This window comes from Pollachius pollachius, assembly GCF_949987615.1.
Source record: "Pollachius pollachius genome assembly, chromosome: 14".
Taxonomy (NCBI): domain Eukaryota; kingdom Metazoa; phylum Chordata; class Actinopteri; order Gadiformes; family Gadidae; genus Pollachius; species Pollachius pollachius.
In genome coordinates this window covers 8,577,733-8,590,878 of record NC_136947.1, presented here as the reverse complement: position 1 = coordinate 8,590,878, position 13,146 = coordinate 8,577,733, and the positions used below count along the sequence as shown (strand labels likewise).

Here is a 13,146-nt window from a genome sequence, read left to right as displayed (position 1 = left end):
CCGTCTGTCCCTACCCTTACCAATAATATAATGTAATCGGGATTATTAAACACTTACTTGAAAGTTAATATATTACAATATTTGATAATACTTCATAGTAAAACACACACACACACACACACACACACACACACACACACACACACACACACACACACACACACACACATCCAAGTTGCCTCAAGTAAGGCTTTGGAATAATATGGTGAGAAAGAAACTGCCATGCATCGAAGCTTGTGGCCTTAGGATCAAAATATCAACCACTATGAAGCGAGAGGCAGGGCCCAATCCAGCTATTCGCCTGGGCTCACGTTGATCGAATCACACCGTAGCAAACAGCCTTATACACTAAAGGAGGTGAGTATTTAAGAGCCACATCCAGATCACTACTAATCTGTGTCAAGGTAAGGCTTCATGAAGGTTTATTGGTGCTCATTTGAGTTTCCACTTTTATTTTATGAAGTCTTTTTTTTTATTCAATCAAGTACTTGATTGAGCCAACAAGATAGACGAGCAACGACGTTTTGTGTTGGGGTACTTTAAATTAGAAATCGTTTATGTTGTGAATGAAGAAGCAACACGCACCTTTTTTTCTTAATCATTTCCCCCTGTTTAGTTCAATATATATGTATGTGAAATAATTGTGCACATTGTGCAGTTTGAATCCTAACCGCTAGGTGGCGGTAACGCCTAAAAAAAGTGTCGATGTGGAGCTTTGGCTAAAAAACGTCAAATGGGATCTTAATAAAGTAAATAAAACGGCATACAAACGTTTGAAAAGTTTATTTCTACCATACACAAACTGTACAACACACCGCATATCTGCTTAATATGAAATAGTAAAAGTAATAGGAAGTTTCAATTTACAAACTACTTCAACTGAAAAATCATTACATTTTATTGTAAAAGGAAAGCAAATACGGTACACTTTGATATCTTACTAATTTCATTCCACAAAAAAAAAAACAATTTCACATTACAAAACATCAAATACTACCAGGGAAAAATAAATATTATTCACAAAACTTCCTGAGCAAACAATGTGTAGTATTGGAATTAAATATTATAACTTCTAAATAAATTATTATAGCCGTACTATTAAATAATAAATCGTTTAAAGATCAATGAATATTTGGATTAAATAGCCTACAGGGTCATACATTTTCTATAATTTGGCTCTTTTGCTGTTACATTATTTTTGTCAAAATAGATGTCTGATTTTGTTTGCATTAATAGGACGTGTTACTTGAACAAATAAAATTGGTCGGCCTTTCACCAGAAAGACATGAATACAGTTATAGCTGTAACTGCAATGCAATTGATTTACCTGTCAATAAAACGAAATTAACAGTGCAGGTAACAAATAAAAGCCAAGATTCCATAAGCCTGAATGTGTTTAGTTTGTCATATAAATGAAACTTTACATTGCAGATTGAGATCTGATCTTAGGTCTTTATGGATGGAATCTCTAAACAACTTGCTCTAGGAAATACAGGAATGTTTTAATGTAAGACATACTCAAATGGAAAGGCCTATAAGCATTAGAAAAAAATCAATAGTAACAAATTAACAAACAAAACATCACAACTGAAATACTTTGTCATAGCTGTTTGTCAGATGGTGTTTTTCAATCATTCCCACCATTTTTTTTCTCCATGCATACCAAAGTTAAAATGAACATATCTATCTCGATTCAGATGTTTTGCAAACAGCTACTGAAACAATGGAATTCAAACAGTCATTAGAAATAGTTCCTCCTTTTGAAAGTAATCATACTGTATAATAAATTAGACACCATCCACGTAATACTGTCCTACCACAAAACATATTACTGTATACCTTTATTGATTCATATACATTTAGGCACATACTGTATGCACACTACTTCGGTGTGTGTGCACAGAAGGCAGTTTAATATTTATATATTTCAAGAAACGGAAAGACATCTTTACAAAGTGGGTTTTCCAAGTGCCGTCCACCTGCACTCTTTTTGTGGCATAAACTGCAAAGTTGACTGTGCTGTTCAGGTCATCTGAAGGACATCGAACAATGAATTATTTACTTGGTGCCCTCTCTTCCTGTGTGGCGTTGGCCTTCCACATTGCTGGAACATGGGGTACACAATACATACAGTACAAGTGCAATTGCATTTTCTTGATCTCAGAGTTCACTTTGCTTTACCATACATTCAGTTTTCAGTAAAGAATTTAAAAAAAAAGCAAAAGCAAGTGTTAAACGTGATTTTGGTAGCTTTGTACTTTTTAGGTGGAGGGTGTGGGGCGGGGGGGGGGGTGGTGTCTGAAAATAAGATCCTCAACACTAGATGGCGAAAGTAAACCGTGATTGAAAATTGGAATGTGCTTCGATGTAATTTTACAATGTGCAGAAAGTCAACCGATTTGTCAATATCAACCATTTTACAATTATATAAATAAATAGAAATCAAAGAAAAAATAAATACAATGGCGAACAAATATAACAAATAGCAATAATATAATAAGTATGACGTGAATCACATATAGAATTTAAAATCAAGCAAACCATACAAAATAATTAAGTGCAAGAGAAGGGTTTTTTCAAAATCTCACCGGGAAATAAACATATCAAGAGAGGGGACGCAACAAACAGTGAAAGCATTAGGAATCTGGCTGGTCCTTTTTTCTCAGTGCAGTGTACTTATCCTGTGGAAACGCTGAACATTTCCAAAAAATATAAAAAGCCTTGTGGTATAGATGGAGCCCAGCCAGGACGCGCTGTTCAGTAAAATAGAGGGCCGCCGAGTGCTATTATTCCAAGTCAAAGGAGCCTCTTGGAAACCCCAGAGCTCAGACGTGAATGCCCTTAATAGCCTGTTTAATGTTATCCAAGAGCACCTTGCACTCCGGGGAGTACTCATGTTCCGAGTTGTTGTACATGTCAGTTAATGTGTTCACATAGGCTTCGAAATTATGCTCGCTGATGGGGCCCTGCGACAAAAACAACAACAACAGATAAATGAGTACAAAACATTGACAAGTGATAGTAAAAATATTTCATTTTGGGGGGTTTTGGGGAGGGGGGGTGTTGGTGCAGGCGGTACCGTACCATTTGGGGCAGTTGGATGTCGGTGAGGCTGTTGATTAGCGTCTGGCTGAGACGTGCTAGCTCCTTCAGCAGGCTGTCGTTGTGCTGCTCGATCATGTTGTTCTCCTCCTCGATGGTCTTCAGGTTGCACTCCATCGACGAGATCTGCTTTCGGGGGGAGGGAACGTGGCTCGTCAAATTGGGGAAGCTGATAAAGCGATTGGTTCTGTATGTTTTTCTCTACAATCAAAGGAATTAACAAACATACTATCTAAAAATACTGTGGACTACGATGTATTGAAAAATGTATCTCAACAACTGTCTGTCTTTTACTGATACATGATTGGTCGAGTGGACCAGTCACAAGCTTTACAACTGAGCCTATAAGCTCATAAATATATCGAAACCAAGGTGAGGTTTGGGTGAAGCTTTTCACTGTAGCGGTTCAAGAATCAAATCCAATTGTGTCTCCAGGCCTAGTGCCACGGAGTAAATAGTTACCTGGGTTTGGAGCTGCATCATGTCCTCCTCTATCTTCAGATTGGATTCATTCAGCTCTTTAATTTCATGATCCAAATGTTGTACATCCTCCCGGTTCTCAACACCTGAGTGAAAACACACATTCCAGTTCTAATTATGTGCAAACTGGTAATTACTATGCGTTCAGAGAGTGAATTTGAGAAGATTCAATAAACATTTCAGGTAAGTGAAAAGGCTTTCCGTTTCCTGTGTATACATATCTATAAACATATATTTATGTGTATTTTTATAAATTATGTATCATAAAAACTGCTTACCGCTGCTGGCTTTTAGTTTAATAGTCATCATCTCCTCTCCAGACTGCTTCTTCTTGATACTCTGTGCGTTCAATGGGCAGCCAGACAAGCTAACACACACAAAAACACAACATACAGCAGAGATTAGACCCGGGGAAACACGCTAGGCAGACAAACGTACACGTCTAAATGAAACAGTTGCACGTGAAGTGAAATGTCTCTATTGTTTGGAATGCAAAAAACGTCAACCATCAGTATTTGTTTGTGGAGACAGGACAAAGGGGACCTCACCTTCTGTGAGTGACAAAAACATTATTGGCATGTCCGAGGCCATTGCAGCCGGGCAAGGGACAGTGGGGCAGTTCTTGCTTATTTGCCTTCCACGGAAAGGGTAGTCCGTTCATAGAGGACTCCTTCTGCCTCTTGGCAGCGAGGGGGCAACTGCCTGCACTGCGGTGTGAGGTGTATTTCCCTGATATATGGCCCTGTCCGTCACAGCCAATTACGGGGCACCTATCAGATAGATAAAGAGGTCAGAGTGGGGCTCATGTCGCTCGTTACGTTTGCACACAGAAACAGAGCGTCAGGCGCTGCTTTTCAAACGTACTGCATGTCGAGCTATTTGTCATCAGATACCTAGCTTTCATGTTAGCATATCCTGCAGCATGTTTTAGCATGGGATATATAACTCTATACAAACACTGAATATGGGTTCCACATGCCAACAGGGTAAAGCACATACATTTCATTACATCAGTCATAATCCCAAAACGTAAAACAATATTTAAAAAACGGGTATATATTCAAATGCAATTATTGTCATAGTTTATTAAAGAAATTAATAAAAACAAGCTCACTGTATAACTAGACCAGAAGATTTGTTTGACCATTATGTTGATTAATCCAACCAAATGCTGATTAAAAACGAAGTCCCCCTAAACTAGAAATTTACTCCATTAATCATGTAAGCTTTAAGTTACGGCTAATCCACTAAAACTTCAGAACAGGCAAATGCTCTGTTGAGTGCATGAAATGTTATTAATGTGTGTGAGTTCCAGTGCATGTGCGTGCGTGTGCGTGCGAATGCGTTTCAATGCATTAACAATTGCATTACTGTTTGTGGCGCAAACGCGTGAGTGCGTGTTCTTAACAGAATATCATTAAGAGGGCTCACGCCACAGCCCTGGTCTGTGTGTGTGGTTTGCCGCAGGTCAGTAATGGACATGAATTACACATAATTGACATGTAATCCCAGCGTGTGAAAGAATGTGATGGCTTTTTTTTTTTACCGTTCCCGGCCCCATTCCCTCTTATTGATAAAGGTGAAGGTTCACCTGAGATGCTACACACTACAAACACACTCACACTCACACACAGACACACAGACACACACACACACACACACACACACACACACACACACACACACACACACACACACACACACACACACACACACACAACACACACACACACACACACACACACCCTCTGCACAGAGTGCAGTGGCGGCAGCGAAAAAGCCTGTTTCAGCCGATTTTTTGTGTTGTTTTGTTTTAGTTACTCAACAAAGCCAACGCACTTAGAGGAGCGAACAACACGGCCGCCATTACTGCCACGCAGCGCGGCTAGGTCACCTGGTGGAAGGCACTAGAACAATACCAGAGTATGATCCATATATGGAGCTGCCATGTACAGCAATCTGCCCCCCTTCCCCTCTGGGCTCTGTGAAACACACAGCATCTATTCTTGTCTAATTCCTAAGCTCACCCCCGCCGTTGCATTAGTAATTACAAAGAAAAAACCCGATAATAAATAAATAATATAATGCCCAGATGTATACTGTTCATAAACAACAGCTTATAGGTTGGACTGGATTTAGGCAACACATCAATTCTATTATTTATATATTTATCTATGTGCGCGTTTGTTTTTCGCCGAAACAACTGTGCGCTGAGAACAGTTAAGCTTTGACTACAGTGAGCAGAGTGGAGCAGTTCCACGGTTTCTTAATATAATTACCAAGAAAGCCCTCATCACAGAGTGCCAGATATCCCTGTCTGGCAGTCGGCGCAATACACAAACCTGAAAAATCCCCCTCTAAACATGTGGCTAATCCTTGTAAAATAATTCACTAATGTTACAACAACAGAAATATCATTCCCTTTGTTCAACTTAAAAGCTCATTGATATAATGCCCTTTTGCGCGCAACAGTGACAGTTCATTGTGCGTGTTATTTTTTTCTTTGATTGTTTGACATTCAATCATTTAAAAGCCGAAACACAGGATTCCCTGAAGACCGACGTGTGGGACCTCTTACTTCATCTCCTGCTCCTCCTTCTCCTCCTTGTTTGGCGTGAGCTTCAGACCTCCTTTCCTGGCCCGCGGACATCCTGACAAACTAGGAGAGAAAACAAAAGCGAAGAGCAAAACACAAACACGTTTACAACCACTCTTACTAAGACTACTGAATAATGTCATGAAGAGGAAAAACAAGAACGAAAAGCAAAACTCACACGTTTACAACCACTCTTACTGGGACTACTGAATAATGTCATGAAGTGGAAAAACAAGAACGAAAAGCAAAACTTAAACACATTTACCCCCACACTTACTAGGACTACTGAATAATGTTATTAAGTAACCTTTCTCCTCTACAATCCGAATCGATCCAAATCAGAATCACAATTGCTTTTATTCCATCTTATTCTACAAGTACACAAGAGTACAATCCTTAGGCTTGGTTCCTCAACAGCCATATACACCTCTATGTGTATATACAGCTCTATAGATGCTGACCTGAATACTACCTAAACATGTCTTGTCATTATTAATGCCGTTCTAATCGTGTGTTCGTTAACTCTATAGCAGATCGTGTTACACTGATGCTTATTAGAAATGAACGCTATGAATGAAACCCAGCTAAGTAAATAAATGATCCAACACACTTTATGTACTCTTGAACAGATCACAATGTATGCTCAGCGGTGGTGATTTTCCCTCTCTCTCTTTCTCTCGCCCTCTCTATTGTGATTGGACAGGCTTTACCTTCTGTGGGAGGCGTAGTTCCCAGTCACATGACCCGATCCGTCGCAGCCAGGTGTTGGGCACCTGCAGGGAGAGAGACATAGGTGTCAGGTCATTCTCTCTCTCTCTCTCTCTCTCTCTCTCTCTCTCTCTCTCTCTCTCTCTCTCTCTCTCTCTCTATCTTTATTATCGTGAGGCTCTCTCTCTCTTTATTATCGTCAGGATTGTGAGCATCTTATTGAAGAGAACATCAATAACCAAGGTGTCCTCAATGTTACCATTGAGCAAATGGCCAGTCAGAATGATGATGAATGCACACGGGGACACACAATACACACACGGTATACACAACACACAACACAACGCAACAGGGACACCTACTCACGACCCAAAGTGGAAACAAAAACGACGACCACAACACAAAACACAAAAGGGAGCCGGGGTTTGGATGCGAGAGCAGATCTTTGTGTGGACGATGTGCGTGCAGCCCCAGAATACATACTTTAATTCCTGAGAGTTGGCTGCCATCAGTGACTTGAGCGTCTTGTCAGCTAGGGGACAACCAGACACGCTGACGGGGGATAAAGAGCTCAGTCATCTCAGTGCACTCTTTGATCAGCGCACAATGCAAACGCACACTCGGGCTATTCTCATACAATGCACACCGCCTTTCCTGTTTTTCCTGCTTGTTTATTCAACCGATTTAGCACCACAACCCCCCCCCCCCCACACCCCCACCCTACATCACCACCTTACTCTTCATACAGTAGCGCTCTGAGTCACCAATTATATCATGATGACGCCGTAAGGGGACATCATCATTATTTGTTATTTAAACGCAGTATTAATCTCACGCTGACAAAGTCAAAAGTGTAGCTCTGCTCTCGTGCTTGGTGTGTGTTAACGAACGAGGGGATTCGTTAAAAGTTCAGGTGATGCGTACCTTCGGTGGGAGGCGTAGTTCCCTGTGACGTGGCCGCTCCCATCGCAGCCGGGGGTGGGGCAGCTGAGGAGAACACACAGGGCTTCAGTGGGAAGTCAAGCTTCACATGGAGCAGAGATGGTGGGTGTATGGGTGGGGTTGGTATTGTTGACCGTCTCGTGGACGCGGAGGTTAGAGTTAGTACGGCCAGAAACTTAGTAGAAAGTGATGGGACTGATCGACGTTCAGGCTAGTACAGTTAGTCTACGAGTTATAGGAATCGGTCTGATGATCAACAAACCAGTCTGTGGCGTCTTACGTCCTTGCACTTATTGTACACACTTATTGAGTGTTGTACGTCCTGGCACTTAATGTACGCACTTATTGTATGTTGTACGGCCTGGCACTTAATGCACGCACTTATGGTATGTTGTACGTCCTGGCACTTAAAAATAGTACTTAGCATTGTGTAGCATCTTATCCTAGCTAGCTTTGTTGTATACAGGTAATGGGTTAACCTAACAATTGAAAGTGCTTGGCACTCGGTTCAATGAACATCCTTAATGTACCGACAGCGATATATTGTTTCTCTTTCTTCTGACAAATGTGCTTATTGTAAGTCGCTTTGGATAAAAGCGTGTGCTAAATGCCCTGAATGTAAATGTAATTTTACCTTGTGAAAACTACAGAATCCAACTTCTTTTGGGATTATCTAAAATATACGAGAAGAACAATAAAGTGTTTTCTATCTAGATCTATTCAAAGCGTGTTTATTAAGTAAAAGCCAATGCAACTGCTTTTTTCTACACCTACGTTGAAATATGTATGAAAGAAGTGAATCTGGGATGGACACTACAAAACGCTCTGCCCTTTCATATTGAATTCGGTTCAGGGAGAGAGAAGACCCAATTTCAATAGATGTGTTTGCGTTGCGGTTGCAGTTCCTAGGGAGATCATGCAGTCTAGAGACTAGAAGGCTGAAGAGTTTATAAGCTTGTACCGGACATACAGGCAAAAACTCACTTTCACAAAGATACAATTCTTCTCCACATGAACCTGCAGACATACCGTATCACAGTGATATATAAATAGATATATATCATAGAGAGAAACGCTAGCTAATAACAGAGTGTGTGTGGTGGGCCAGTAGGTTTCATCTGCATCGTTCAGGTCATTGGTATTAGACCTTTTTATCCAATAGGAGGGCTGATCTGGAATTACACTTTTGTTATTAATACCGCTCACCATCTGTCCGCTGACCTTTTTCCTTTAAAGGGGAAAACTTTGCGTTATGCACACATGACTGCTTCAAGATGCCCTCAAGACGGGCCCACCTCCCCTTTAAATAAACCAAGTCAGCCCCCGGCCCCCCCCTGGCCCCCCCGTGGTGATCCTGACAGCACAATGTACCTCATTAGCTCCTTCTTAGCGTCCCGTAATAGCAGCTTGTTTTTGGGGCTGTTCATGCCGCCGTCGCCGTGGTGATAGTGTTGCTCCTCCAGGGTCATGTCGTCAAAGTTCTCCGGCTGGTGAGCAAAACAAGCGCACCGCATGTGTGAATACATATCCATGTATAAATACGTATTCATGTATCAATACATGTCTTCTTCAGAACTTTCACACAATTGTGTAAAAAAAAAATAAGGAAAAGTGGAGATTTGACAATGATCTGCTTTGACCTGAGTGTTAGTAATCAATGGAAAGCACTTAATGCTCTTTAAAGACAACCCACCCCCCTCCCCCAACACAGACACGCACACACACACACACACACGCACACACACACACACGCGCGCGCGCACACACACACACACACACACACACCTCCCCCCGAGGTTATGGAGCAGAGGCTGAGAGTGATAATGCTTAAAGATCCTGATAGTGTGGGCCAGACTACCCATCGTTTATACCTAATCTGAGCCCTCGCTGTGTGTGTGCAATGTATAGTCACGCCGTTCACATTGACTTTTGTCGGAGACGGTGTACTCTGTGTCGGGGTGCCAGATGTTGTGAGGCTGGGAAAGAGGTCACATGTGTTGTTTGGCCTGTTTCGATATCATAAAGACAAAAGAAGGCGGGACAATTGTGGGAAAAAAAGCAGCAGTGCAATGAAATGCAATCTAATATATAATAAACCTACAACTGAAGGCTATAGAAATAATCTTCTGAAAACATAAAACCAGATTAGTGTTCTCTCGGACCCTACGGGCAAGACATTGTAAAGAAAGCAGATAAGCCGTGTTCTGATGTAAGTGTGTCATATGTTTGATGAGAGATGAACAACTCTTAATAGAGACGCCAGTGTTCTCTCTGTCTGCGATGCTCTTCCTCACAGAATGCTAAGACATATTAATAGATTTATTTATTTGCATCATAATGCTCTCTAGGAATACAGGTTTAGATGTCCTTTGAGTTCAAAGGCGCAACTTATCACACCCCTCAATGGAGAAAGTTGTTAAAGTCACAGAAAAAAATATCTGGTGTCTTGTGGCCCAAACATTTTAGCAGCGTGCTCTGAAACAGCGTCATTAATGTCACAAAACAACAACCTCTTCCTTTCTGCATTTCTACAGATTTCAATTTCCTCGGAATTCCGTCCTTATGACAAAAACGAATGGACGACGAAAGATCTTCTGTTACTATTTAACGGTTTACTTTCAGTTTCAAACTTTCTAAAGCCCGACGTTTAAACGACTGCATTGGCGTGCGGTCGTTGTGCCCCTGCTGCCCTGTGATTGGTCAGTGTCGGAGGCCTTTCCGATGTGTCTCCACCTCACCTCCTTGTCATGCATGAGCGAGACCTTGCTGAAGTTCACGGGGACGCGGCCCTCCCAGCCGTCGCGCTCGCACAGGGAGCGGTAGAAGGCCGGGTTGATCAGCAGGCCGCCGCCCTTGGCCATCGACGACTCGATGGGGTGGTGGTGAGGAGGATGAGGATGGGCGAGAGGAAGAGAGGGAGGAGGGGGAGGAGGAGGAGGGGGAGGGTGAGGATGGACCAGAGGATCCTCGCTGGGCACCTTGGTCCGGGGTGGGCCGACGAGCTCCTTGCCTCGCTTCATGCTCAGGTCCAGGGTGCCGTTCTCGTCCACCTCGATGAGCAGGTCCTGTTCATTAGGAGAGCGAGGGGGAGGGGTCGGTCAGGATGGAAGACCCACTCCATCATGGGTGTCATAGCCAGTGTGTGACTCTCCACCAAAACAAGCGGATTAAAAGAAATGTGTTTTTAATGCCTTTAATTAATACGGCAATGACGGCATGATAATTGCAAAGCACACAACTTTTGGGGCTATAAATGTGAGTCATGAGTTTAATAATAAAACGACCCCCCCCCCCCCCTTGTTTTTTTTGAATAAGAAATGCCGTGATTAACACACGCCGCGGCATAACACTAAGCCAGCGATAATTCGGTTGGAATAAAAAATGGCTGGTGTATAGTTTTTTTTGCCACTGACAGCTGTGTTGTGTGTTTTCTAGGACACACAACCAAGATGGCAGCTGTGGGGAGGGGAGCAGGGGGGAGGGGGTGGCTGGTTTTAGGTCATCGTTATTACAACAAAAATTTAAAAAGCTTAACGTAGCATAAGTTTGCTTGTTGACAGCTGCGGCATGTGTGCTCCGAGCGACGGAGAGACGGACCAGAGAGTGGCGCACACCGAGGGGTTTTATAGTATTAACGGGGAAAAGTTTTACCTTATTAAAAAATAAAAACGGCAAAATCCCTTTCTATGAGACCAATTACTCAACACATTCGTATAATTAAAGCCTATACATATTTTTCGCAACAAAAGGGGACCTTTCAAATTAATTAAAGGGGATAATTTCCACGGGCATCACATGCTGCTGTCCACTGTAATTATCCGGCTGTTTGATGATGTGTGTACCTAATCAAAATAACATCAGTGTGGAAAACTACAGGGCCGTGAAACAGCAGTTGTCTTCTCTCCGTATTATTTGTTAATAATCACTCACTCAATGTGCTTCAGCTGAAAAGAACACCAACGAAAACACGTATTACAGGTCACCACCGAAGACTAAGTGCACCTGCCGTTGGACGTTGTGTGTCCGATCGAAGACGACGCCTAATAAACGCAAGAGCGAGGAGGTGATAATGCACTCAAAGAAGTACAGGTTCAACCCTAAAAAAGGAAGCCTCATCCCTACAGTATGCGCATCTCTCCAGTAAAAAAACTAAGTTGCACTTGAAGAAGTACAGGTTCAACCCTTAAAAAGGAAACCTCTTCCCTACAGTACGAGCGTCTATCCAAGAAAAGTAGGCTACACTTGAGGAAGTACGGGTTCAACCCTAAAAAGAAAGGCTCTTCCATACAGTACGAGCGTATCTCCAAGAAAATTAGGCTGCACTCAAAGAAGTACGGGTTCAACCCTAAAAAATAAAGCCTCTTCCCTACAGTATATGCATCTCTCCAGGAAAACTAAGCTGTCCACAGAGAGCAGATGATGATGAAGTTGCTCACACTGTTTAATTCATACAGTGGGCTGGTACCTGGTACCGGGCCACATTCTCAGCTCACCAAGCTGCTGAAAGAGAGACATTTCTGTGGTGTTGTGTAGGTGTGGACCCTTGAATCATCCGCGAGACTGGGTGTATATATATCCCAGGGATTGACATTTGAATTGAAGCACGGAGAGAGAAAAAATAACAAAGTTTAAAGACAATAGCATGTCGAGATAATGCGATGAGATATCCCGATGAGCGGGGGTTTTAGAGTTGTAATCCAAAGCACACATTTTTTGAAAACGCAGAGAGAAAAAAGATTTGTAGGGTTTGTGGTTTTGGGTTGTTTTTGTGTGTTGTGTGCGTGTATGAATTAAAGAGCAGAGTTGAATTCACATTAATTTATCTGATTAGTTTAATCCATTGAAAAGCCTTTGCAGACTCTGCCGACTAGACACACACAACCCGTGTTGGATCATATAACTTAGCGAGATATCCCCTGCCATCTGTAAAACACAAGAGGCCCTGGGAGGAGACGACTCGTGGCCATGCCAGAACGCGCTGAAACAAAATACAACATTTCTTGGAAAAAACTTAAAAAAAATCGAAATGAAAAAAAGATAGCTAATTGTAGTTTGGAAGCAAGGCTTCTGGTTTTTGCAAGCTTTTGATGTGATTACATGACATTCTCCTTTGTGTACATTAAAGCCTCACGGAGGAAGCCACCTTGTTTCTCTGCTGCCAGAGAAACTGGAAAAAATCCCTGCCATATTCTGGTCTTTTGATGTTTTCTCTCCCCCGTCCTCCACCAATTCTTCGACTCATCTCCTCCTGTTTAATACACAAATGCACCAATGCTTCTCCCTTCCAGCTGACCATGGTGAAAACCCTTCCAAGCGCT

General features: G+C 42.2%; 1 protein-coding gene across 1 annotated transcript in view; it reads right to left on the bottom strand.

Annotated features, from left to right (window-relative positions):
- Positions 1-2,825: 2,825 nt before the first annotated feature.
- Positions 2,826-13,146, bottom strand: part of st18 (ST18 C2H2C-type zinc finger transcription factor) — a gene marked incomplete at both ends in the record, with an annotated part of 37,065 nt that continues 26,744 nt past the window's right edge. The window contains 11 exons of the mRNA XM_079750318.1: positions 2,826-2,966; positions 3,085-3,231; positions 3,565-3,668; positions 3,861-3,949; positions 4,131-4,352; positions 6,161-6,241; positions 6,889-6,951; positions 7,370-7,438; positions 7,811-7,873; positions 9,200-9,315; positions 10,567-10,893. Coding sequence (XP_079606444.1) covers positions 2,826-2,966; positions 3,085-3,231; positions 3,565-3,668; positions 3,861-3,949; positions 4,131-4,352; positions 6,161-6,241; positions 6,889-6,951; positions 7,370-7,438; positions 7,811-7,873; positions 9,200-9,315; positions 10,567-10,893 — 1,422 coding nt within the window. The remainder of the gene's footprint in view (positions 2,967-3,084; positions 3,232-3,564; positions 3,669-3,860; positions 3,950-4,130; positions 4,353-6,160; positions 6,242-6,888; positions 6,952-7,369; positions 7,439-7,810; positions 7,874-9,199; positions 9,316-10,566; positions 10,894-13,146) is intronic.